The sequence below is a fragment of the Eleutherodactylus coqui genome, chromosome 6 (genome assembly GCF_035609145.1).
Source record: "Eleutherodactylus coqui strain aEleCoq1 chromosome 6, aEleCoq1.hap1, whole genome shotgun sequence".
NCBI lineage: Eukaryota > Metazoa > Chordata > Amphibia > Anura > Eleutherodactylidae > Eleutherodactylus > Eleutherodactylus coqui.
This window is the reverse complement of record NC_089842.1, coordinates 124,610,721-124,637,064: the sequence shown is the minus strand read 5'-3', so window position 1 is coordinate 124,637,064 and position 26,344 is coordinate 124,610,721. Positions and strand designations below refer to the sequence as shown.

Here is a 26,344-nt window from a genome sequence, read left to right as displayed (position 1 = left end):
AAGCTGCAAACATCCTCTGACATGGAAAGATAACCTTCAGATAAAAACAAAGGACCCCTTTAGATTTTGGTTCCATCCCTTTTCAGGGAAAGTTTACTCCAGTAGTTTCCAAATTTTGTCTCTTCATCTGTTGGTAAACAACTCCCAGAATGCCCGGACAAGCAGCGACCGTGAGGGCACGCTGGGTGTTGTAGTTTCCCAACAGTTACCTAATAAAGAGCAGGAGAGGTTTCATCATCAGCCTGAATGATAAACTGTACATGGCTGCAGTCACACTTCTCATCTGAGTGCCTTGTGTGGTTCTTTCCTACAGGGTAGACTTAGGACTTGATGACATCACATACAGGAGGCGGAGGATGGGGAGGTGGCTTATCAATGTGGGTGGAGCCTGGGAGTGCAGTGCTGGCTTTGCAGGAAGAAGGAGTAGATGAGACATGGTTGGTGCAAGCTGAAACTCTTATTGACTACAGATATAATATGTCACATTGTTATATCAGTGGGCGCTCTAGCAGTCATAAACAAGAAGTCCCAGCATTTCCTGAAAGCTGTAGACTCTAAGCATATGCTGGGAGGAGTAGTTCTACACTAGCCACAAATTGCAGGTTTTCTTATTCTGTATTGACTGTGTAGAGCTATCATTCTCCGGTATCAGTCAGTGGCAGCAGAGGACGAGAATCTAATCTTTGTTACATTGTATTGCTATTATGTTGTGATTTGTGTCACTTGTATTGTTTCAACACAAATCTGGTAATGGAGTTGTAGCTGTTGAGATGACCATGTAGCGAACTCTAAGGCTGGGTTCACACGGGGCGGATTTTCGTTGGAAATCTCGCGGTTTGGCCGCAGCAAAAACCGCGAGATTTCCGCCGGGAGAACCGCCGCGGTTTAAGCCGCGGCGGCTTTGAAGCGGTCCGGCCGCATGCTTTTTCGTTGCGGCCGGCTCTCCCATAGAGGAGAGCGCGGCCGTAACATAAATAAACAAAAAAACGACTGTAAACAGACTTGCTGCTTCTTTTGAAACCACGGCTGCGCAGCCGCGGTTTCAACCGGATTTACCGCAGCGGATTAGCCGTCCCGTGTGGACGAGGTTTCGGGGAAACCTCGTCCACATGGCTGGCTAATCCCGAGATTAGCGGCCGCGGGCGGATCTGCTGCGGCAGAACCGCGGCAAATCCGCCCTGTGTGACCCCTGCCTAAGGGCAGCTTCAGATACAGCGTATTCACTGTACCTAAATGATGCAGATTTGGCCACGGCTTTTGTAGGAGATCTGCAGCAGATTTTAACCCCTGGATTTCAAGGACTGAATCTGCTGCATAAATGAGCATATTGTGGATTTTGACTCTGCAGCTTTTTTGAAAAGTGCACCATACGGTTTCTGCACCATATAAAGCAGACTTCTTGTAAATGCTGTGTGCGAAGATGGCCTTAATGTTCATTTTAGCACACTGAATTATGCTAAGGGTAGTTTCACACCTGCGCTGGGGATTCCACTTTCCAGCTCCATTTGGGGAGCATGAAAGGGGAAGCTCCACGGCTGAACAGTTCCATATGTGCCAGGATCTATATGTAATGCTAGGTACACATGGGGCTGATATCCAGCAGAATGTCTGCAGCAGCAATTCAACTGCAGATCAGCTGCCGAATGCCTGCCTCCAAACCTGCACTATTTAGTGTGGGTCTTGAAGCGGGTTTCCCGGGTTTCCCGGGTTTCCCGAATTCCGGTGCAGAATTCACACCCTCTCAATTTTGCAGCGGAGACGGCACTAAAATTGACATGTTGCTGACTTGAATTCCTCGCCGCAAGTCAATTTCTGCATGGGTTTGTGCGGGTTATTTCTGCAACTTGTGGATGAGATTTTCAAAATCTCTTCCACTTTGCTGCTACTGTAAATGCAGCGGAATTTCCGTGCGGACCCGCCATGGCAATTCTGCTCCATGTGAACCACTCTAAGGCCACTGGGTAATTATATTTAGCAAATCGGTGTGTGAAAAAAACCCGCAAATCCGCATCCCATAGGAAAACATTGACCACCTGCAGGTAATTAAATAGCTGCGGATGGTATTTTCAGTGATTTGTGGATTTCACACGCGTGGAAAAAAAACCGCGACATGCTTCATTTTATTGCGGATCATACGTGCGGGAGCTCATAGTGCTCATATCGCAATTGATCTCCCGCATGAAAAAAAAAAGACAATTATAGTACATCCGCAGCAGAAATCCGCGCGGGCCTGATTTTCCCTGTGGACATGAGGCAGTACACAATACAGATCGCACTAGAAACCCACTCACTTTTCTTCTACTAAGTGCTCTGATCACACTGAGATCCCCCTTTGGTGCAAAGGTGAAAACCCAAGCAAACTGCCAACCAGTCACAATAGCTTGCTTGTGTTTTTGCCTCTGCACCAGTATATGGACATCATTGGGAAGTGTCTTGTTTGTTTGTTATGCTGGGATATGTATTGCATATTTCCATGTTAAGTAAATATTAAACATTGTATAAGCAAATATTCTGCAACTTTCCAATATACATTGTTTCTTTTCGTCACTATTTTCAAGCACTCTGCTTGCTGCCAGTGAGTGGATGCAGTCTTGCCTACACCTAGAGGCTGAGAACCTGTACATGTAATACCTATTTCATAGCATCTTAATGGCTCCTTTGCACTGGAAAGTTAATAGTCTGATATTCTGATTCTCTTAGGCATATGATTTGGTATCTGACAAGTATGATATTGCTCGGTACATAGAAGAACATGGCAATGAGCCATCATATCAACAGAAGTTGAAGGTAGGGTTAATTTTTACCATACTCTGCGGTGTTGACCGGTAGCATGTCGGGTACTATGCAGCTGATCAGAAATTTTGTGATACTTCCTAATAAGTGTGTAGCTTGTAAAAATGATTTATTAGAGAGAGTGCAAGTTATAATACTCTCTACCTGTAAGTGTTAGGGCATGCTGTGCATTATAGTCCCACAGCAGTTCAGTCTGTGCTGTCTCTCTCTTCTCAGGGTCTGCAGGACCATTATTGCGCTGTGCGGTGGATATGCGCTGACGGCAGCTGTTTCTACAGGGGTCTGGGCTTTGCTTTCCTGGAATCTTTACTTGGTAAACCTCAGGACCTGATCCGGTAAGTGGGCTGCTGTTACTTACTGACAACGTGGATGGAGCTGTGGTCCATACTTATTTATTTGCTATTCTTCCCAGGTTAAGAGATCGTGTCACACAGAGCAGATATGACCTCCTCGCTGCAGGATTCCCTGAAGATGTATTTGGACATTATTACGACACAGTAAGTCCGACCCTGAAGGATTAGAATACTTTTTATTGAATACTATAACATTGTGTCATAATAGCTGACATGGGTAGTAGAAGGCACTGGCGCTGCAGGATCGGTAAGTGTTCCCCATTGTTTTCAATGGAAAACCTTACGTGAACCTCACACGATGTGCAATAATTTTTTCAGCCCCAATTGAAAACAAATATAGGACATGCTGCAATTTTTTTTCCCGCATTGCAACGCTCATGTATAGGACTCCATTTAAAAGAATGGGGTTCATATTCATGCGTCTCCCTATGCACAAATCTTGCACGATTATCTCAGATGTGTGAAAGAGGCCTTAAGCCTTGTTCACACTAGCGCTGTTTTAGTGCATTAGAGATGCGTAAAGAAAGCGATTCTATTAGAACCAATGGTTTCCTATAGAAGGATTCAGATGAATGAATTTTAGACTCACTAAATACTCGCAGATAGGACATGCGACTGCAAAGCTCGCATCTGAGGTCCGTAGTGCATGAAAAGATAGGACCTGACCTCTCTTTGGTGCGTGCTTTCCATAGACTCCTATGGGAGCTGGATAATGTGCACCTCCGATCGTGTGAACGGGCAATATCACAGCTAATTAAAAAAAGCTGGAAATCGCCCATTCATGCGATCTTTAGTGCAGTATAGCTGCGATCTTTTCACGAGCCTATATTGGGCTAAAACAGCGCTCATTTGAATGAGGCCTAAAGCCCCAATAACACGCAAAGATTACCGCTCAAACTATGTCTTTTTGTCTGATCGATGATTTTTTGTTGAATTTAAAATCCATCGTTCGGCGGGAGCGTTGATAACATTGTATTCAGCTGCAGTTCCGCGGGAGAACAGTGGAGCTGTATGCAGATAACGGATCACTCGCTGTTATTTGCATACAGGGAAGGGAGGCTCATTTACATGCAAATGAAACTAATAAGCTACTAATGGCATTAGTGCCCATTAGCAGCTTATGCAAAATGATTACTCAAACTGGGAATCATCCTATCTTTTGAATAAATTTTGAGCAATCACCTTGGGGCTTTACACTAAACAAAAATTAGGTATTTTCAATAGTTCATTGGACAATGAACGCGCCTCTAGTCAACCCTTTTGTCACTGTTTTCTATTCAGCAAATTGTTATGATGCCTATGTATACCAAGGGATGTGCAGCAAACGATTTTTGAAGATCTAATCTAACAATTTATCACTGATCATTCAGTCCCTGCACACATTTATGCCTAATAATTATCATGAAAACCACTCAATCTAAGGCCTGATGCCCACGGCTGGGTTAGATTCCGACTGCCTTGTCCAGTTCCGCCGGGAGTGGCTCTCGCCGGCAAGCAGTGTGGGGCAGGATTCCTGCGATACTTCTGCAGTGCTCACGGGTGAAGTGCCGCGTGACAGACAGCTTCCATTGGCTGCAATGGAAGCTGTCCGTGCGATTCCTTCTTTCCCCTCTTCTTCTTTCCCCTCTTCTTCTTTCCCCTCTTCTTCTTTCCCCTCTTCTTCTTTCCCCTCTTCTTCTTTCCCCTCTTCTTCTTTCCCCTCTTCTTCTTTCCCCTCTTCTTCTCTCCCCCCCCCCCCCGCACCAAATAGAACATGCTGCGATTCTCCCACGCGAGCGGAAAATTGCAGTTGATTTCCGCTCGTGGGCAGTGAAGAATCTTTTAACAGTGCATGTCTATGGACGGACACTGCTGCGGAATTCACGGCGGGGGTCTGGAAACAAATTCAGCAGCAAAAATCCGTCTGTGGGCATTGGGCCTAACAGTTTTGCGCACGATAGTTGTGCTGTGTAAACAGACTTGAAGCCAAGAAGAGTCTTCAGTCTCTGGATGTAAACAAGAATGTTCCCATTCTCTGACAGCAAGCAGACACCCTGAAAAGAAACTGAAACAAAACTTCACAATCTACATTGATATAAGATTTGAAAACCCATTTACATCAGCCATATTCAGCCCTATCAGATGGGTCATATTGTGCAGCTACAGACTGCCATGTTGTCCGACAGCAGGGGAAGAGTCAAGACGACTGCTCTATAGTCTTGTCATGTACGGTAGGCACAGCAAATATACATTATTCCATATACCGCAATATTGTATAGCCCCTCCCTTTTAGTGAAAGAATAAAACATTTGGTGCTGCTAGTACTCTACAGCATCATATATTGGGAGGCAATTGCACCATTTTTTAGCTGAGGTCTAGATCAGTGTTTCCCAAGCTCCAGTCCTCACGACCGGCCATGATTTGAGGATCTCCTATAGTAAGAACACCTGTGGCAATGTCTGAGGCACTGACAATAATTACATCACCTGTGCAATACTGAGGAAATCCTGAAAACATGAGCTGTTGGGAAACATTGGTCTAAATGTAAATTCGTGTCTGGGATAGTGTAGAGAATACTCAGTGTGAAATGTTCTTGGAGCTGAACTATCTCAGTTTCTCAGACTTGTAGATGTGGCGGAGACCGACGGGTCTATACATAACCTCCTGAGAGCGTTCAACCACCATGAAGTCTCTGACAGTGCTGTCCGTTACCTGAGACTCCTCACTTCTGCCTTCCTGCGGAGCAGGGCCGACTTCTACCAGCCATTCATAGAGGATGCAAAACGTGTTGAGGACTTCTGTGCTCAGGTAAGGTGTACAGCCTGCTACACGTATCTATATTATGCCCTGTGATAACCACACATCAGAGAAGGCCACATAGTAATCCATATCAGGAAGGTGTGAATACAGCACCCCACCAATCAGCAGACACATTGGGGCTCATTTATATTGGGGCATATTCACATGACAGAATTGCTGCAGAATTTTCGGTGATTTTTGCCTCTAAAAACCACAGCTTTCTGCTATGGTTTCCGGCGCATATCTGCAGGCAGAATTTGTCCAATCAATGGAAAATTCCAATCCAATTATACCCTCAGAAAGTTTACTTATACTTTGTAAAATTTTCTATAATCATCTATACCCTATAACTAGTATCCTTTTGTTCATAACTTAATGAAACAGTGCCCCCTACTGGCCAAATACTTTGACTATTCACCAACAATAACTTTTCTGGACATCACTGCTGAAAGCTTATGGGAAAAAAAATCTGCCTTACTCTATTGTCTCCTGGTCTCTGACTCTCACGCTCTGTTACTTCTAGAACGTGGAACCCATGACATCAGTATGTGACCACATCCAGATCGCTGCTCTAACCCAAGCACTGGATATACCACTAAAACTGGAATATGTGGACTCCATGGATAGAGCAATCAACGAGCACATCTTCCCGGAGGGATCCAGCCCATATGTGTATATGCTGTACAAACAGAACCATTATACTCTGCTATACAGGAAGGAAGAGATGTGAGCCCAACACTGGAACAGCTGCACCAGACTGCTGCACCAGACTGCTGCACGTAGCTGCAATGGGGGCTCTTAAAGGGACCTAGCTGAAGTTTTGCTAAATACTGACAGTACTATAATACCTGCAATTACCATTGTAGCCATGCCCGGTTGTGGTGGGCAGTTTTACCACAGGGGAGAATTGGTAACAGCACTCAGTAATGGTCATCTGGGCGTGGCTGCAGTGGGGAGTAGTCATGGTTCCCGGGCTGTAATCATCTTCACTCTTCCTTGATTGATATCCCACTTGCCAAAGGTAACTTCTCATGATAAGCAGTATGTCAATGGGTGCGATTCTTCAGACTTACACCACTCTCACACATATATTCAGAAAATGCAGCTGAAAATCAATAAGATTTTGAGTGGCATTTTTGAATGCATATCACAGCGTTGTACAGGGCTTTTTAATGCACCCTATACATCATTGTGATGAAGTGCGCTAAAACAGAACAGACAGCGCCCGGAAAACACAATGATGGATGGGGTTTGCTAGTCTGCGAGAGCCGTTTCTTTTTTTTTTTTTTTTTTTAAAGCGTATTACGCATGTCATGCACAGGCATGTGAATGGAGGCAATAGGCTTTCAATGATCCATGCACATGTGTGTATAGACACGCATGAGAAATAGATCGCAGCCTGCTCCATTCCTTTGCCTACTATGCAGTGTGAGCCCTGTACATTTGTATAGGCAGCAACGCATATGCAACCCTGTCCATACGCAGAACATTGTGTATGGGTGTTGTTTTTATACACAACCCCGCTATGAAACAGTGTGGTACATGGCATCTATGCTGGCAGACCAAACAGTGGTAAATACGGCCGTGGACATGAGGTTTTACTTCAGGCATTCTTTAAGGCTTGTACTAAGTGCCAGGATTTCCATGTCTTTTCTATGGTGTCAGGCATACACTTTCTTTACTGGCCTATTTCTTCTACAGAAAAGTCTATGGGGAGGAAAAAAAGATTGCAAATAGAGATGAGCGAGCGTACTCGGAAAAGCACTACTCGCTCGAGTAATTTGCTTTATCCGAGTATCGCTGTGCTCGTCCCTGAAGATTTGGGTGCCGCTGCGGCTGACAGGTGAGTCGCAGCGGGGAGCAGGGGAGAGCGGGCGGGAGAGAGGGAGAGAAAGATCTTACCTCTGTTCCTCCCCGCTCTCCCCTGCAGCTCCCCGCTCCGGGCCGGCACCCGAATCTTCAGGGACGAGCACAGCGATACTCGGATAAAGCAAATTACTCGAGCGAGTAGTGCTTTTCCGAGTACGCTCGCTCATCTCTAATTGCAAACCCTAAGGGTGGGTTCTCGGGGGAGAGACGGAATTGACGGAAAACTTCTGTGTAGACTTGCGGCAAACCTGAGCCTAAGCAGCATGCTGCGGGTAGTCTGCTCTGGCCAAGCCGCATAGAAACTGACATACAGCGCGGAATTCAAATCTGCAGCATGCCCTTGTATCACCATTGCTGTTGCGGGCTCTCTACTCACTATGGGGAGAGATTCCTGCAGCAGACTACAGGTGGACAAGTCGCGTCAAACCTGCGCCGAACAGTGCGGGTTGTGAAGCTGAATTTCCGTGCGGTCCCACTGCGGACATTCCCCAGGATTTACGCCCCGTGTGACCCCAGCTTAAAGGATGCTGCTTTTTGAAGGAAAGAAACCCCACAATGAACTGAAAAGCAGGCCATGACGAGAAAAAACTACCACAAAAAACCCCCATTGTATTGCATTTTCTCTTGACCTGCAGTTATGATGTGGTCTGTGTTTTTTTGCTGCTTTAAACGTGACTTTTTCCTTGAGTAGTTGGGTGAAGCTCCAAGCAATGCCAGTCTGATGTAGCTACTGGTGCAGACCCCATTTCTTTCCAGAGGGGGCAGTAGAAGGTCTCATTGAGCCAGGCACATTCTAGCATGGTCCATGTGTCAAAACTGCAACTTTTGGAGCGTTTACTCCTGCCACATTTACTATAATCTACTGCAGATGCTGGCCTAGATAATGGCAAATACCTATGGGAGCGTGCAGGTTTTGATGTGGCACAGAGGAGTGTAACCAGCTGAGACATTTATTCAGTCTTGTACTTCTTGCTACAGTGGTGGCTAACTACAAGACATTTGGCTTGACTATACCTAAATTTATGATTTTCTTTTATTAGGATCCCCATGCCAGAAACTATTAAAAAAAATAAAACCCTTTTAAGCGTCTCTCCACATCCCACACCAGACTTCGTGGTAAATTCTGCATGGCTCTGTGTAAATTTTGATGCAGAATAAAATGGCTTAAATGAGCCTATAATTCTGCACCAAAATCCACAGGTAGCTCAGCAGAATGTGAAGCAGAATTCCACAGCAACAAGTTCTGCTGCAGCACGGTGCAAACTTTCCACCAGTATGAAAGGGCCCTTAATGCTCCATGATGTACAGTTACATCATGAATGTTCAGGGTTTGTGTGGAGGGAGAGTTGATCCTGCTCCATACAGTACAGGTGCGGACTTTTTCTTACTGCTGACACCCGCCGGCAACAGCTGTGGTTGGCGCTGCTGCTATTCGTGGCTGTTAACTCTTTAAAAGCCACCAATTCTGACAGCAGCATTTAAGTGCCCTGAACGGTGATGGTATTGCATGCTGCTGTTCGGTTTACCATGGCGATAGATTGCCTGTCAGCTAGCAGTATAATGTAATATCATGGTATTACATCATATTGCAGGAGTGATCAAGGATAAAACTAAATTAAGTAAAAACAACCCTTTTATAGAATATAATAAAAATCTAAGCACAAAAACCCAAAACACTGGTATTTGGTATCACTGCGTCCATAAAAGCCAGATCGATATAGTAACGCATTATTTATACAGTACAGGGCACATTGTCAGAAGAAAAACAAGCCAGCAGAATTATGGTCACCCTGTATCCAAGGGGGGAAAAAACATAATGAGAAGCGATCAATAAAAGTCATATGTACTGCAAAATAGTACTAATACAAACTACAGGACATCATGCAAAAAACAGAACCTCAAACTTAGTCGACAAAGAGTAGTTATGACTGTCAGAAGATGGCGGCAGAAAAGTTTTTTCCCAAAGGTCATCTTTAAAATTTAAAAAAAAAAAAAAAAAATTTATATATTTTATACAAAAGATACATTTAGTATTGTAGTAAGCATACTGACCTATAGAAATAAAGTCATGTCATCTGTGTATACTGTAGAAACAAGCCCCCACCCAAAGATTGTATTTTTTTTTCCCTCACTCCACTTAAGCCCTATTTACACGCAAATATGATGGCTCAAAATATAGGGAGAATGACTGTTTTAAGCGATCATTTTGCATAAGCTGCTAATAAGCACTAATGTCCATTAGTAGCTTATTAGCTTCCTTTGCATGTAAATCAGCCTCCCTTTGCTGTATGCAGATAAAGGTGGTCTGTTATCTGCATACAGCCCCTTTGTTCTGCCTCAGAGCTGCCAGCTGCATACAATGTTATCAGCGCTCCCGTGCAGAATCACAGCGGGCGGTCCACATCAGCTCTCTGGCTGAAGGATGGATTTTAAACTCAACACAAAATCGTTCATCCGCAAAGCAAATGATGTTGCATTTACATGCAACAATTATCGCTGAAAAGAGATCGTTTGAGCGGATACCGACCCGTGTACATGGGGCTTTAGTCTGTCAACTCGCTTTTCTTCCTCCACATTAACATCCCTTTGGGCTGACAGTTGGGTAAATGACTGCACGAGCGCTGGCATCACCACCAAGGTCGGTGGCGTCCGTGCAGAGCGTTTATACAGACTTCTCCTAGTGACAGAGTCTCTTTACAACACCAGACCCATATAAACAATGGATCCAACCCACACATATAACACTTCAATTTATTAACCCCCTGATTGTTCAGATCCTGCAATATGAATGTGTTACTGGGTAGCAGGACACCATTGTAGCTTCTTGGTCTGTCTCCTTGTATGATCACAAAGAATACCACTGAATGAGTTTGGCAATAAAACAGATGCAGCAAGCTTTTTCTTTTTTCCTTTGAGGTCAATTACACTGATAAACACCATGAAATTAGTATCATCTCATTAACTACGATCTCAGTGAAAGAAACTCTAAAAACAGATACAAAATGTATCCAACGTTCTTTTCCATTCATATTCTTACATCATAAAAATGCTAGACCGAATCCTGCCTCCAAAGCACAAACCAAATTTTGTACCCCTCGGAACTAGAGAAGAAGGATGCACCAAATTCAGAACAGCACCACCTAGGGGTCAAAGCCCCCAAGTGAAGTTGTTATAAAAGTTTCTCAGCATTGGGAATATTCTTTATTGGGCTTTGTGTTTTCTCTGGTTTTTCTTTGACTTGAATGTAGAGAGGGTGTGCAGGGCGCTCTCTGCCGTGCTGAGGGGTATACTGGGCAGGGGCAGCCGGCCACTCTGGGTTGGGTACTTTGTTTTCATGACATTCCTGAATATGGGCTGCGACAAGAGTCTCTTCAGCTGTTTCTTCATCATCTTCAAGGCTTTCTGTTTCTGCAGGTCCTCTTGTTCATCCCGCTTCCCTCCTAGTAATGAGCAGAACATCGTTACTTGTCACAAATTCTCTTCCCTAGCCTGATATTTGCTACAATGTATTAGTACCAGTAACATGTATTCTGGAGTTCAGGTTATTTAGCCCACAAGTGATGCTCCAGGCAACTATAAGAAACCAACTGAAAGGTGGCTTCCACAAATCATGAAATGCTGCAGAATTCCTGTGCAAATTCACAGCACATACAGTACAAGCCGTGCAAAGGACATTTCTAACATCTCCCTATGCTAGGGAAGTCTGCAGCAAATCCTCAGAGGTTTAGAAAACCACCACAGATTCTAAATCCGCAGTGTGCCCATTTATGCTGCAGTATTCAAACCTTGAAACACAAGGGGTAAATCCCTCAGCACACCGGCTACAAAACTACAGGAAAATCCACAGCATTTAGATGTGGATTTGGCCACTATGGTTGTCCATTACTGTGTGAAGGGGTCCTGAGTGTTGTAATGGAGAGGTTCGCTATAGAAAAACTATTTTAATAAGTTCAAAAAGGGGGTTGTGCGCTGTTAAGGATCTTCGTCTTTCAGCCGTGCACACATGGGGCAAAATAAATAGTGCAAGAGATTGAAAGGTCCATTTACACACACAGATGATGGCTCAAAATTTGTCAGAAACTAACAGTTTTGAGCAATCATTTTGCATTAGCTACGAATTGTCTATGCATTTGGAGTTTGTATGGAAGGGGATAGGGAGCCAATCCTGCCCCATACAATGTGGGTACCTGCTGTTTCTTACAGCTAACATCTGCCAGCATTAGCCACTATCAGTCTTAATGCTGATCATACCCGTTACCCTCTAAACGCAGCTGTCAGTTCAAACAGTGGCATTTAAATCCCCCGATCAAAGTTTGTGGGGCCCAAATGGCCCCCTGCAATGCGATTGCAAAGTGCTGTTAAGCTGCCATGGCAGTCTGGGCTCTTCTGAATGCATACCAAACAGGTAGTGTGTCTGTCAGATCGCAAGTTCCAGTCCTCTGTTGGGACCCCAAAAAAAGCCAAAGGAAAAATGAGGGAAAAAAAAAAATGTTATTGCACTATACTGTATGCCACAGGCAAGTCTTTAATAGGCAAACAATAGTGGCAGCCCTGGCGACCTTCAAAGGGCCCTAGGTTGCCATGGCACAACTGCAATCTTATCGCACTGGGGCAATCTCCAATTGTGGCTTTTCCACGGGGGAAGGGGATGGTATCAGACAGCCAACACCAACTGTGTATGGAGCAGGTTCGGCTCCCAAGCCCGCTCCTTATACGGCATATGCTGTGGATGGCTGTAGACGTCCTAACTGCAGGGGGTATGTGAAGTTAGAACATACACCCATATCCATGATTGAGAGGGGATAAATATCATCTTGTAGACATGAAAACAGAAGCAAATGCATTAGTTCTGTATCATAAGACTTGTATATTTTTGGACAAATGCCCCTCACTTATTTTATGTTTCACCTACAAGAAGTGCAGGCAATGTTTCAGATGTAGATGCAGCTCTGGATGTTACTCCGTTCAGTGAATTACATGGTTTTGTACCTATTAAGTCGTCGTCATCCAGTTCTACTTCGAGGGCCTCTGCCACCTGCTGGATCCAGGAGTTCTGCTGTTTTGCTTTACTGTTAAAATACTCCATCTTCTCAATCTGTCTGGCCAAACTGACGCGTTCCTAGCAAGAGAGGAGATCGAGCCGCTTTCACAAGTGAAGAACAACATGGTCTGAAATCCACTTGATCACTTTTGATCTCACTTGTTATAAGGCTGGAACCCACTGGTACAAGGCATATATTATACCGTGCCACGTTGCCCTCCAGTGGCTGGATTGCACATTACATACCCCTTACCTTAATTCCAATCATACATTTTGCCTCCACCGGGAATATTGGGAGCTCATCATTCTTTTCCAGAGTCCTGAAGATTCTCCTGTAATTAATCACATCATCTGGTCCAATCAGAAGCAAACTAAGGCCATCGCTGGAGGCTCGAGCCGTCCTGCCACTGCGGTGCACATAGGTTTCCGATGTCCTTGGAACCTGCAAAGGACATTATATCAAAACCCAACTATGATAAGGACACAAACCAGATCTCCACAACTAGACCTAAACACTAGATTTACCCTTTAGAACCAAGGCCTGTTTGCGCCTTAATGACCAACTTATTTTTCAGTTTTTTAGAGCCATAACAATTTAATTTTTCATTATTGGCGTACGAGGGCTTGTTTTTTGCCGGACAAGTTGTGTTACTGGCAACATTCTGGGATACATATAATGTAGAGTTTTTTTTGTTTTTTTTTTAGGGCAATTGGTGGGGGTGGATTCTAGTACAGTTTTTGAGATTTAATTTTAATGGAGTTCAGCAGGTAGAATAAATAATGTTAACACTTTGTGTGTCAGTACGGTGATACCAAGCCTATACAGTATTTTTTTAAATATATTTTGCTATTTTTGTACACTAAAAACACTTTTTCCCCATTGATGGAGCTCTACGAGGACTTTTTTTTGCAGGATAAACTTTAGTCTTCACTGATGTTATTTTTGGGAATATATAATATTTTGATCATTTCCTCCCTTTTTCTAGAGTAGATTAACAAAATCTACAATTCTGGTGCGTTTTTTTTTTAAACTGCGTTCACTGTGCGGTATAGATAATATGTTAAATTCATTCTACAGGATAGTATGATTAAGTCAATACTGAATTTATATAGTTTGGCAGCTTTTTCGAACTTTAAAAAAAAAATGTATTTTTCTATCTACCCTTAAATGATAAGACCCCCTACCATTGCATACATGTACACAGCAATATGTAGCAGGACAGACTAGATCCAGGGCAATGGCTGATCGCCACATCTGGGGTCAGGAAGGAATTCTGCACCCCCTTCCCCCAAAAGGGGACCTTAGCCTTTAAATACTTTAGAGAATTGAGTTTAGGGTCCATCTATACCTGGTAATGCAGGACATGCTGGATGTTGGGAATATCCAAACCTCGGGCAGCAACATCAGTGGTGAGGAGAACACAGCTGTAAATGGAACAGAGGAGAAGATTCTAGTTATCAATCCACTATGTAGCATTCCATATCAGCACACTATATACTAAAATACTTTGTATTGCTGGGAACGCTCCTCCTTTCACTACACAACTGTCTTCCACCCCCCACAAAGATCAGTACATCCCTGAAACATTCCTTCTTCCTGAATGTACCTTTCACTACCACTATAAAAGTTAAATATTTCAAATGAGAAATGTCACCTCTCCCGGTCGGCGAATCTTTCCAGGTTTTTAAGCCGCTGTTTCTGGTGCATGTTGGCATGGAGAGGCAGTGGGTTACACTCCATGATGGTAAGGAGGGACGTCAGCCTCTTAATGCAGTCGATGCTGTTGGCAAACACCATAGTGCGGCCTGGGTACTGCAGCAGGAAGTAGTAGAGGTAGAAGTCCTTCTCATCAGCAGTGCAGTGGATCCTGGTCTCGGTCAGCGTCTCCACCGTGGCCTGTTTCCTGGTCAGATCGATCACCTTGGGCTTCCCCTTCAGGCCGATCTTGTCCATCAGACTCTCCAGCTTCCCTTCCTTATCCATCTTCTTGAAGTGCTTCTTCTGCAGCAGGCGGCTGGGGGCTTGGTGGATCAGGGTCAGGGTGGCGGAAAATACAAAGGTCTGTCTCTGGGGGTTGTATAGCGAGTCGCTCAGCATCTCCAACAGCTGGGACAGCTCAATATAGTGACCCTTCTCCACCATCCTGTCTGCTTCATCGATGACCAGGCACCTGCAGCACCAAGACAACTTATATTATTCACTTCCAACCAGGTCCCAATCCTTCTGGGAAATGTCCTAGTAGTTACTAGTATTAGTCTTCACCTAGCTTTCCTAAGAACTCACATTTGGAAAATCTGGGCGACAAACCCATATGGCAAGTGTCATGTCGCCCAACCTTCCTAGATGCCCCAATAAGGAATCTGCCTCAATATACAGCAATATATCTCCCTGACTGCAGGATAAGGCATATGTGCTACTCAGTATTCCAAAAAGCTGGGTGGTAGAGCCCAGGGGGGAGCAATGGGACATAAAGCTAATCATTATCAATTACAACGTAATTGATTATAACAGTTCTCCATAGGGTTTTCCACCCAGCATTCTTGGAGTCCTGAATGCTACATCCGAGTCTTATAAATATATAGTAGTGGCTATAAGCACTGAATAAATTAGGCCTATTTGCTATTCAGGGGTCTAGAAGAGTTGGGTGGTTACCGCTGTGGGAGCTTAGTTAGATTAATTGTATACTGTAACCAGGCAGATTTGCTAAGTGGAAACATAGTATTAGTGCATTATTGCATAGTATGGAAGATGTGTCCTTCGGAAATCTGGGAAAGCTGGATGGAAACTAATGGTGTCCATATTGGCTGTCACTCAGCTTTTTTTAAAATCAGATATAAACTGGGGTTGTTTTTCACTTCAATTTTAAAGAAATGTGCTCATTGAATAGATGGGGTCTGGGTGACAATAGGGAGAACTCAGTAAGCTCCTAACATTCATTACTATATACAGATATGACCTGGGACTCATCATGGTATAGAACTCGTCCCGCTGTCCTGTGCCCCCGTCACTTACCGGAGCTGCCGCAGGTTACATAGATGTGGGTGTTTCTCTTTAATCATTTCCCACAAGCGCCCTGGTGTTGCAATGACAATCTCCGGTCTGCGGTTTAACATTCGCTCTTGCTTCTGTGGGGCCATCCCTCCGACCACTATAGCCGTCTTTATCCCTGGAAGGAAAAGATACCATTTTACACAAACACATCCTAAATTCTCACTAGAGGCAAGCCCAGAACTCCTCTCAATTCACCCACGGTAGGGACAGCTGGGTAGCTATCAATATGGCTGAAGTTACAGTTCCCATACCACACGCATTAGACTCTTGAATTTCAATGTAATCCTAAATTATGTAGACCTCCCTGCTCCTACAGCATGACAAGGTGGATACACAATTCTGGATCCCAAGGAAACTAGATGAGCTGCCCTTTCAGCCATGTCTATAGAGGTTTCTGGGAAAGCTGGGCAACCAATACGGTTGTGAATCCTGCAGCCAACAACTTACCTAGGATCTTGAAAGGCACAGCCGCATAAGTGTATATTGATATATCTCATAGCACTCCTATCACTGAATAAGTATTCAGTGGCCTTGGAAAGCAGGGCGACAACCCCTGTGAGTGGCCCTGTTGGTAGTCACTCAGTCTTTTATATTTCAAGGAAATCTAAGGTCCAGAAGGGAATTGTTTCTCCTTAAGGAGAACATGTAGAAGGTGTGAAGAAACTTATAAGGCCATCCATACTCCTCTGGGAAATATGCAAATGGAAGATAGAACAATATCTCTGCAGTGCCACCTATTGGTAGGCAGCATTTCTGCAAGTCAACGTCAGACTTTTTAAACAAGTCTTGTAACAATGGCTGGGAATTGTAAGCCAAAGCCAGAAACTGCTGGATACAACCTAAAATACTAGGACAGAGGAGAACAAATTTAAAGCGACCTCCGGGCCTGGAGAAAAAAGCTGGCTACACTAGCACTTCTGACTACCCCATTCACGATGTGCATAGCATGCATTGGTAGTCTTAAGACACTACATGCTGCTCTGACTGGTTAACATGGCTCACGTGGCAGCACTGGTTATACAAAGGATGATGCATACTATGAACAGTGTGCATCAGGTAGTCAGAGAAGCTGGTGCAGCCATCTTTGTTTCTCAAAGCCAGGGAGGGTCGTTTTAAGACTCAACACAAAGGATTTTGTGGATGTCTAAGTGTTCCTTTGGTAAATGAAGAATTGTTTTGGCTGAGGTTCCCCTTTTTAAGGTATTTTGAACATGTGATGATTGGAATCTGTAAGCCTCTTCCATCGCCAATTTCAATCATAATATAGAACCACTCACTAAATGTATTAACTTGAATGAATCTTTATTGTGTTGAACAAGTCAAAGTGTTATGTTAGCAATCGGAGAACTCCACTATGTAAGAAAATGACTAATTGGTGTGCTTCCCCTTTAAGGGCATGTTTAAGCCTTTAACCCCTTAATGACATGGCCTATTTTGGCGTTGAGGACCAAGCGATTTTTGGTATTTTTCCATCTCCATTTTTCAAAAGCCATAACTTTTTTATTTTTCCGTCGATGCGGCCGTATAAGGGCTTGTTTTTTGCGTGGCGAGCTGTAGTTTTAATTGGTGCCACTTTTGGGTACATAGACAATATCGTAAAACTTATTATTTTTATGATAACAGGGAGAGAAAACGCATCAATTCTGCCATAGATTATTTTTTTACAGCGTTAATCATGCAGCATAAATGACACACTAAATTTTTTCTGCGGGTCGGTACGGTTACAACGATACCAAAATTCTTATATTTGTTTAGGTTTTTACACTTTTTTTTGCAATAAAAAGCCTTTTTTTTTGGAAATCTTTTTTTTTCTCTATAGCTGCATTCAAAGTCCTGTAACTTTTTTATTTTTCTATGTACAGAGCTCTATGAGGGCTTATTTTTTGCAAGACGGCTGTAGTTTTTATTGGGGAATGTACGGCTTTTTTGATCACTTTTATTGCATTTTTTGTGAGGCAAAACGCAAAAAATTAGCATTTTGCCTGTTTTTTAGCGGTTTTTTTTACGCTTTTTGTTGTACAAAATAAAAAGAGAGTTCAGCTTTTTGTACACGTCGTTATGGACGCGTCAATACCCAATATGTGGGGTTTTAATTTTTTTTTACCTTTTTTATGCTAATATTAGAAAAAGCATAAAAAAAGGGTTTTACATTTTTCTTTTTTTTTTACAGTATTTGAGTCCCTCTGAGGGACTTACATCACTGTACCGATGATCGCTGTCATAAGGCATGGCAGAGCTACTGCTCTGCCATGCCTTATCGCTTATACAGCAATCATAGGCAATACAGGACGCCAGTGTCTGGCGTCCTGTTGCCATGGTGACAGGCGGGGCTCTCGCGATGACATCGCGAGAGCCGGACGGAGACACAGAGGGAGCCGCGCTCCCTCTGTGAACTCTTTCCCTGCTGCGATCTACTTAGATCGCGGTAGGGAAGGGGTTAACAGCGGGACGCCGGCTCCCGCTGCGGTATGCGCGAGGTCAGTCATGATCTCGCGCTATCCCGATGACGTACCGGTACGTCATTTTGCGTGAAGTACCAGGCTCCCATGACGTACCGGTACGTCATGGAGCGGGAAGGGGTTAAAAGACGGGAAATAAGTCATAGCAGGTTCGAGCAGAGAATCTGTAGAACTGAAGATAGGATCATGTGTGGAGAACGTAAAAATATAAGGATTTGGATCTCACCAGTAAACTGGGCCACGGCATCAATGTGATGTTTAACCTGTACAGCCAATTCTCTAGTCGGAGTCACCACCAGTCCAAGCAGAGGCCTTTTTATGTCGCACTGGGGGATGGCTTCCATTGGAGCAGAGTTAAAATTAATATCGACGTCTTTTACAACCTTCACACAGCCTATGGTGGAAAAATCCTCATCATCCCCATCATCTTCTGCCTCCTCCTCCTCATTATCATCATCTTGTGCCTCATCTTCCTCGCTCGCATCTTTATCCAGATCAGCAGCCTTATCCATCTCCTTGTCCGCTGCCTTCTGGTCACTGCACTCCTCCTCTTCTCTGGAAGCTGCATGTTGAGGGGCTTTCCTCCATTCCAGTATATTGTGGATCATAGGGATGGCGAAGGCCAGAGTCTTACCACTTCCTGAAGTCAAAGATAAAACCAACATGAACCACTGTGCAAAGTAAGTGATCAGAGAAGTTTAACCCCTTGAATCTAAAGGACATACATATACATCCTCCAGCGTCGCCGACAGCCGTCTGCAACAGCCGTGATCAGTGTGCTTGCCGACTGCAGCTGTAAGCCCTTTAAATGCCACTGTAAATCCTGATAGCGGCATTTAAATACCCCAGAGTTTGGGGTCCCAAACAGTCCCTTCATGAGATTGCATGGTGGCATGCGAATGACATGGCAGCCCATTGCCTTCTGAAGGCCTCCAGGGTGATCGGAGCTCCAGCAGTGGCGTGGAAGGGCGAGCATGAGCTGTTATTTTACTACTGCAGGTTGAAGTAGTTTTTGAACAAAACTATGTTCCTAGATAACCCTTTTAAGTTTCTGAATGACAAAGTGGGTACCCCCTTCCAGCTCTGCCCTACAACACGTCTGCATCTCGACGAATCAGACTCATGACATGCACATGCATTTCTAATAGAGACACTATTCTGCACAGAAAATGACTGCCAGGAACAGGCTTGGTCAATGGCCTCCATTCCTCTTGGGGCGTAGGACCACAGTAAATGTGCTTCCACACAAAAACTGGCTGTAGCAGCACAGAAACCGCCCCTTTTATCTTCACCAGAACAGATGCCAGAACCATGCCCCTTCCTCACATTACGGTTAGATGCACACTGCTGTATTTTGGGTCCGTCTGCTGTAAGTGTAATACCCCGGACAGCACGTGGCCACATATAGTCTAGGGGGCTATAAACATGGGCATTTTTTCACAGCATGTCCTATTCCTGTGTGGACGAGAAGTAGGACATGTCAACGTGCTGTGTATATCGGACAGTGTACTGGATGGTGTCCGGGTGCTGTGCCAGGCAAGGTTTTTTTTACAATTCATAGTATCTGTAGGACTCAGTTTGCCCATGTATGCAGGATAGTTAATGTGTGCACATTTGCTTTTCTTGTTTAGATGGAATTTGGTTATTACATATCTGGATTTTGGCACTTGAGGTTATTACATCACTCCTACAAACTGAGGCATTTGCAGCAAACAGAAGTTTATGGATAGTATATTCTGCAATTCCTTTAGGACCAATGTCCATGGGCGGATCGGATTCCGCATGTGGGAGCCCGCATCGAGATCCAACCCTGCCCGTGGCTGAGGGCACGGCTTACCCATCCGGATCTTCTATTTTCTTCACTGTGGATGTGTGCGGAAGTGCCAGCCGCCGCACATGCATAGCGGAGTTTTATTTTGTTTGTTTTTTTAAAAGATTCCTGCTTTCCCGCGGAATCTGCAATTCAATTGCGGACGGGCTGCAGATCAGACGGCTTTCATTGAGTTCAATGGAAGCCACACATGTGGGAACCGCACTGAAATAGAGCATGCTGCAACTTGTTTTCTGGACCTTAGGGTGCATTCACACGAACATATATCGGCTCGGTTTTCACGCCGAGCCGATATACGTTGTCCTCATGTGCAGGGGGGGGAGGCTGGAAGAGCCAAGGAGCAGGAACTGAGCTCCCGCCCCCTCTCTGCCTCCTCTCCGCCCCTCTGCACTATTTGCAATGAGAGGAGGCGGAACGGGGGCAGGGCTAAGTTCCGGGAATTAGCCCCGCCCCCGTTCCGCCTCTCCCTATTGCAAAAAGTGCAGAGGGCTGGAGAGGAGGCAGAGAGGGGGCGGGAGCTGAGTTTCTGCTCCTGGGCTCTTCCAGCCTCCCCCCCTGCACATGAGGACAACGTATATCGGCTCGGCGTGAAAACTGAGCCGATATACGTTCGTGTGAACGCACCCTAAAGGTCCGCAAAACTAATCCGCATACCTTAATTCATGTGCGGATACCCATGCTTCCCTATTGGTGGCTTGATTTGAGGATCTTCCACAAGTCAGATCCGCCTGTGGACATTGGGCCTTAAGAGAAACACTTGTGTTAAAGGGGTTGTCCCGCGAAAGCAAGTGGGTCTATACACTTCTGTATGGCCATATTAATGCACTTTGTAATGTACATTGTGCATTAATTATGAGCCATTCAGAAGTTATTCACTTACCTGTTCCGTTGCTAGCGTCCTCGTTTCCATGGTGCCGTCTAATTTTCAGCGTCTAATCGCCAGATTAGACGCGCTTGCGCAGTCCGGGTCTTCTTCTTTGCTGAATGGGGCCGCTCGTGCCGGAGAGCGGCTCCTTGTAGCTCGGCCCCGTCACGTGCCGATTCCAGCCAATCAGGAGGCTGGAATCGGCAATGGACCGCACAGAAGCCCTGCGGTCCACCGAGGGAGAAGATCCCGGCGGCCATCTTCAGCAGGTAAGTAAGAAGTCACCGGAGCGCTGGGATTCAGGTAAGCACTGTGCGGTTTTTATTTTTAACCCCTGCATCGGGGTTGTCTCGCGCCGAACGGGGGGGCTGTTGAAAAAAAAAAAAACCCGTTTCGGCGCGGGACAACCCCTTTAATATATAGGGGTATTACTTAACTTTTATTTTTGATCTTGTACAATGTACATAAAACCTGCTTTGTCTTGTTACTAATAAAGCTTAATTGGTTGATTCAAAAAAATAATACAATTTTAAAACTGCGCTGAGTTGCAGTAAACTTTCAGATCAGCATGGGTTTTCAGCCAGCCAGTTAACGCTTCCCTGTAGCCTTACCCCCTGAACCCAGACAGTTACATTGTATAAAACAGGAAGAACTGATGTGTATCCAGAATAGACAAAGGGTTACCTGTACCGGATACAATTGTATCACATCTATTGGCTACTACTCTCTAAAGTTAAGTAAATACAAATGTTTCCATTGACTGACAGCAAACAGAGATCTTGAAAACGTTCTTAGAAAAGTTATGCGTCTTGTACACCCACCTGTCTCTGCAGCACCTAAGACATCCATCTTGTCACGGATGGCAGAAGGCAGAGCTAGAGCTTGGATTGGGGTAGGGCTAGAAAACCCTAAAGAGCTCAGAGCTTGGAGAACTGGAGGTGGAACATAGAGGTCCTTCCAAGCTGAAACATCAACATTTTTACCCGCCACACCGGCTAACACCCCCGCTGCCCAATTCTTTGTCTTTTTTGTTGGTTTGCTAGTTGTGGTTTTAGCTTGCGTCTTCATCCCTTTAACCTTTTGCTTTTTCTTCCTTTTTCTCTTTTTTTTCACTGGCTGAGGAGTCAACTCTTCTTCTCCAGCTTCAACCTTTTCTTCATTAGGCGCCGTCAACTCAAGCGCCTCCTGCTCTCCCTCCTCCTCTTCTTCTTCCTCTGCCTTATTGCCAAGAAAAATTTCCTCCATCTCATCTTCAGATTCTTCTCTTTTCTTGGCCTTCATTTTTTTCTTGCGTCTTTTGCTTTTCTTGCTCCTGGTAACCTCTTCCTCAGACTCCTCCTCCTCCTCATCTGCACCAAGTTTCCGTTTCCGTCCTTCTTTGTCCAACTGCTTGGATGTCTTGACTAATTTATAATCTGAAAGTTCCTCAAAGCAGATGATTTCATCCATCTTCCCTTCTGCGAAAAGACTGGGGTCCAGTGTGATCGGCTTCCATTTTCCGGTTATTTTTATGCCTTTCCTCTGTAGTGTAGATTGAGCTCGTCTGCCTTTCTTTATCTTCTGTGGTTTCATTTTCCCCCAAACCTGGAAATACACAAGACACTAAATGAAATATATGCTGTGGCAAACTAGGTTTAGTCAAAAAACTGCTGGATAACACTAAACGACTAGAGATTCCCCGATACCTCTGCTTCTTATTAGTGAATGGAAACCTTCTTGTGAGGAAAAAAAGCAAAACAAAAAACTAACTCCTCCTGATCTAATGCTTTGTTACACTTGTATCCAGTCTAGATATTCTTCTGTGGGCTTAACGGTCTGAATTCCAAACAGATACAGATCACCTGCACTTATACTTTAGAAGAGGTCGGCAGCTATGGGAAGGATTAGGTCAAGGCAGGGTCTCAGCCTCTAGATGTAAATAACCTTTCTATTCACTGACAGAAAGCAATGATCTTGAAAACTGAAGAAACTGAAACAAAGTCTGTTAGGCTGCTGGCACATGAATGGGAGCACGCAGTGGAGTCCGACTCGGTCCATGCATACATGTATTTCGGCTCGAAATACAGATCCCCCCCCCCCCCCCTCCTTTTAAAATCCCTGCTTTTCCCGCGCCGTCGCTAAGAGATGACGTGGAATCCGCGACCTTTCCTCAATCTCAACTAAGGAAGGGACGCAGGTGGGACGACTTTCATTGACTTCAATGGAAGCCGTCCACAGGGAAGCCAAACCAAAATAGAACATGCTGCAATTTTATTCCTGAAGGCGGAAATCGCAATCTGTTTGTGTGAGCGGACATGCGAGCGTTCTATTCTTGCAAATGGACGCGGAATGCAGATTTTCTGTGTGAGTGACGATCACAGATTCCGCAATCCAAATCCGGTCGTGTGCAGCCGGCCTTAGAAAGCAGCACAAATTCTCTTTATCCAACGAACAGGCTGTAAGATCAGACACCTTACTCCATTTTTATTTTAATTATGCTTTCTCCTAAATTGAGACCTGACACAACCACATGGGTTATTAATGTGGAAAAATATCTAAATTTTGCCCACCCTTATGATGGAGCAGCCATTTAGGCGACATCTACTGATAAGCTCTACCTAAAACTAAACTTCTCCAAAACTGACCTACTGGCATTTCCACCCTGCACTAACCGACCTCATCCTGACGTCTCCATCTCAGTGTGTGGCGCCACCATAACTCCCAGACAGCACGCCCGCTGCCTTGTGGTTATATTCGACCCGGATCTCTACTTTACCCCCTACATCCAATCTCTGGCCCGAACATGCCAGGTGCACCTCAAGAACATTGCTAGAATCCATTCTTTTCTCCCCGTAGACATGCTAAAAATGCTCAATTATTGCAACTCGTTGCTGATCGGCCTCCCCTGCACCAGACTCTACCCCCTCCAATCCATCCTGAATGCGGCAGCCAGGCTCATCTTCCTGTCCAGCCGCTACTCGGACGCCTCTGCCCTGTGCCGGTCACTGCACTGGCTGCCCGTCAAATACAGAATTCAATTTAAATTCACTACAGTCATCCACAAAGCCCTCCACAGTGCAGCGCCCCCCTATATTGCCTCCCTCATCTCAATCCATCAACCAGCCCGGGCTCTCCGCTCTGCTAACAAAACTAGACTGCGCGCCCCTCTAATTCGAAATTCTCATTCCCGCCTCCAAGACTTCTCCAGAGCAGCACCGGTCCTCTGGAACGCACTACCAAAGGTTACCCGGGCAATCCAGGACTCGCAGAACTTCAGGCGTGCTCTAAAAACGCACCTCTTTAGGGAGGCCTACCGCATACCCTAAACAAACCCCTCTGTACGCCGCGTGATAACATGCTCCCTGACCTACTGACTGCAATCCCTGCCAACCACCAACGGCCCCTGCAGTCATACCGATTCTGCCGTCACACAGCTAAATGTCTAACCATTGTCTATGTGTATAGCATCGCTCACTCTCCACCTCGCCACACCGTGCACATCTCCAGCCCCTTTACCTTCTGTATCACCCCATTACTTGTAGTATGTAAGCTTGTTGGAGCAGGACCCGCACCCCTACTGTTTTCATTAACTGATTACTATACATAACCGTGGTTCTGTAATTTCTGTCTTTCTGTATTCCCCGTCTTTGTAAGCGCTGCGGAATATGTTGGCGCTATACAAATAAAGATTATTATAGCTACTCTGCCGGGTGTATGGCCGCTTCTTAAAGACCCCCACATACATTAGATAAATGTCGGATGAACCCAACAATGTCAGTGGGGCCAGCTGACTGATGTTTATGGGGGTCTCCAGACTCTCCCCAGCAGATGATCATGGAGGAGACACTGCCTTTCAACACCTGAGCCTTTTGCTTTCCCTGGAGATAAGTCACCACCAGGGCTATCTGTTGGATTCTGGGTCTGACATGATTGGGCCACAGCATGGTTCATCCATACCAACATAATGGCACAATTATGTGACAATGCTTAGTTATATCATGGGATCGCTGCAGTGGAGGAAGAGACCGAGTATACCACTATGTTCTATGTATACATACAGGCAGCCCATGCCTCTCCACATCAGCAATCTCATATATATCGTTGCTGACGGTTCTTCCACCTCACAGACCATTACATATACGTGCCCCCCCGAACGGCTGTCTAGCCAGTATTCATACCCTCCGATGGGAGCTAGGACTGGATGAAGCTCGGACACCAGGTTACACGGAAGTCAGATCTACAGCTGATGCGTCGCACACGCTGCTCACATGGAAGCCGCCATTACAGCGTGACGTCATTAACTGAGGCAGAACTAACTTTATTGACAAGAAACATTCTTAACACGCTGCGGAACGCGCTGCTTCTGTTTGCGGCGCCCCTCGTGGATGGCGAATGTCCCGAGGTTTGGTGCATCACGTACGAGGCGTTCTCTATGTGACACCTAGTTATTATGTGGGGGCCACAGTCTACTTTTACATTAAGGGGATTTCCACTAATACATCAACGTTATAAACGTCTGAGGGGCACTTAAAGGGAACTGCACCACGTTCTGCTGGTGGATTTACATTACCTTACTTATCCTGGACTGATCCTGAATCATTCTGTATTATACTCCAAAGCTGCACTCAGTATTCTGCTGGTGGAGTCACTGTGTATTACATCTGAGTTACATCCTGTATTATACTCCAGAGCTGCACTCAGTATTCTGCTGGTGGAGTCACTGTACATATATTACTTATTCTGTACTGATTCTGAGTTATATCCTGTTTTATACTCCAGAGCTGCACTCACTATTCTGCTGGTGGAGTCACTATGTACATACATTACATTACTTATTCTGTACTGATTCTGAGTTATATCCTGTATTATACTCCAGAGCTGCACTCACTATTCTGCTGGTGGAGTCACTGTGTACATACATTACATTATATATCCTATGCTGATCCTGAGTTACATCCTGTATTATACTCCAGAGCTGCACTCAGTATTCTGCTGGTGGAGTCACTGTACATATATTACTTATTCTGTACTGATTCTGAGTTATATCCTGTATTATACTCCAGAGCTGCACTCACTATTCTGCTGGTGGAGTCACTATGTACATACATTACATTACTTATTCTGTACTGATTCTGAGTTATATCCTGTATTATACTCCAGAGCTGCACTCACTATTCTGCTGGTGGAGTCACTGTGTACATACATTACATTATATATCCTGTACTGATCCTGAGTTAATGCCTGTATTATACTCCAGAGCTGCACTGACTATTCTGCTGGTGGGGTCACTGTGTACATACATTACATTATATATCCTGTACTGA

The 26,344-nt window shown here is 44.8% G+C and overlaps 2 protein-coding genes across 2 annotated transcripts; one reads left to right on the top strand and one right to left on the bottom strand.

Annotated features, from left to right (window-relative positions):
• Positions 1-383: 383 nt before the first annotated feature.
• OTUB2 (OTU deubiquitinase, ubiquitin aldehyde binding 2) lies at positions 384-7,652 on the top strand. Its single transcript, XM_066607509.1, has 6 exons — positions 384-437; positions 2,701-2,787; positions 3,010-3,128; positions 3,206-3,290; positions 5,739-5,933; positions 6,448-7,652. The coding sequence occupies exons 1-6, from the start codon at positions 435-437 to the stop codon at positions 6,652-6,654; spliced, it is 696 nt and encodes a 231-aa protein (XP_066463606.1). The 5' UTR covers positions 384-434; the 3' UTR covers positions 6,655-7,652.
• Positions 7,653-9,509: 1,857 nt separating this feature from the next.
• Positions 9,510-25,319, bottom strand: DDX24 (DEAD-box helicase 24). The gene is made up of 9 exons (XM_066607508.1): positions 25,199-25,319; positions 21,863-22,625; positions 18,572-18,985; positions 15,848-16,001; positions 14,490-15,005; positions 14,184-14,259; positions 13,088-13,276; positions 12,783-12,912; positions 9,510-11,233 (listed from the first exon to the last, which is right to left on the bottom strand). Exons 2-9 carry the CDS (start codon positions 22,611-22,613, stop codon positions 10,995-10,997), a joined length of 2,469 nt encoding a protein of 822 aa, XP_066463605.1. The 5' UTR covers positions 22,614-22,625; positions 25,199-25,319; the 3' UTR covers positions 9,510-10,994.
• Between the last annotated feature and the right edge of the window lie 1,025 nt (positions 25,320-26,344).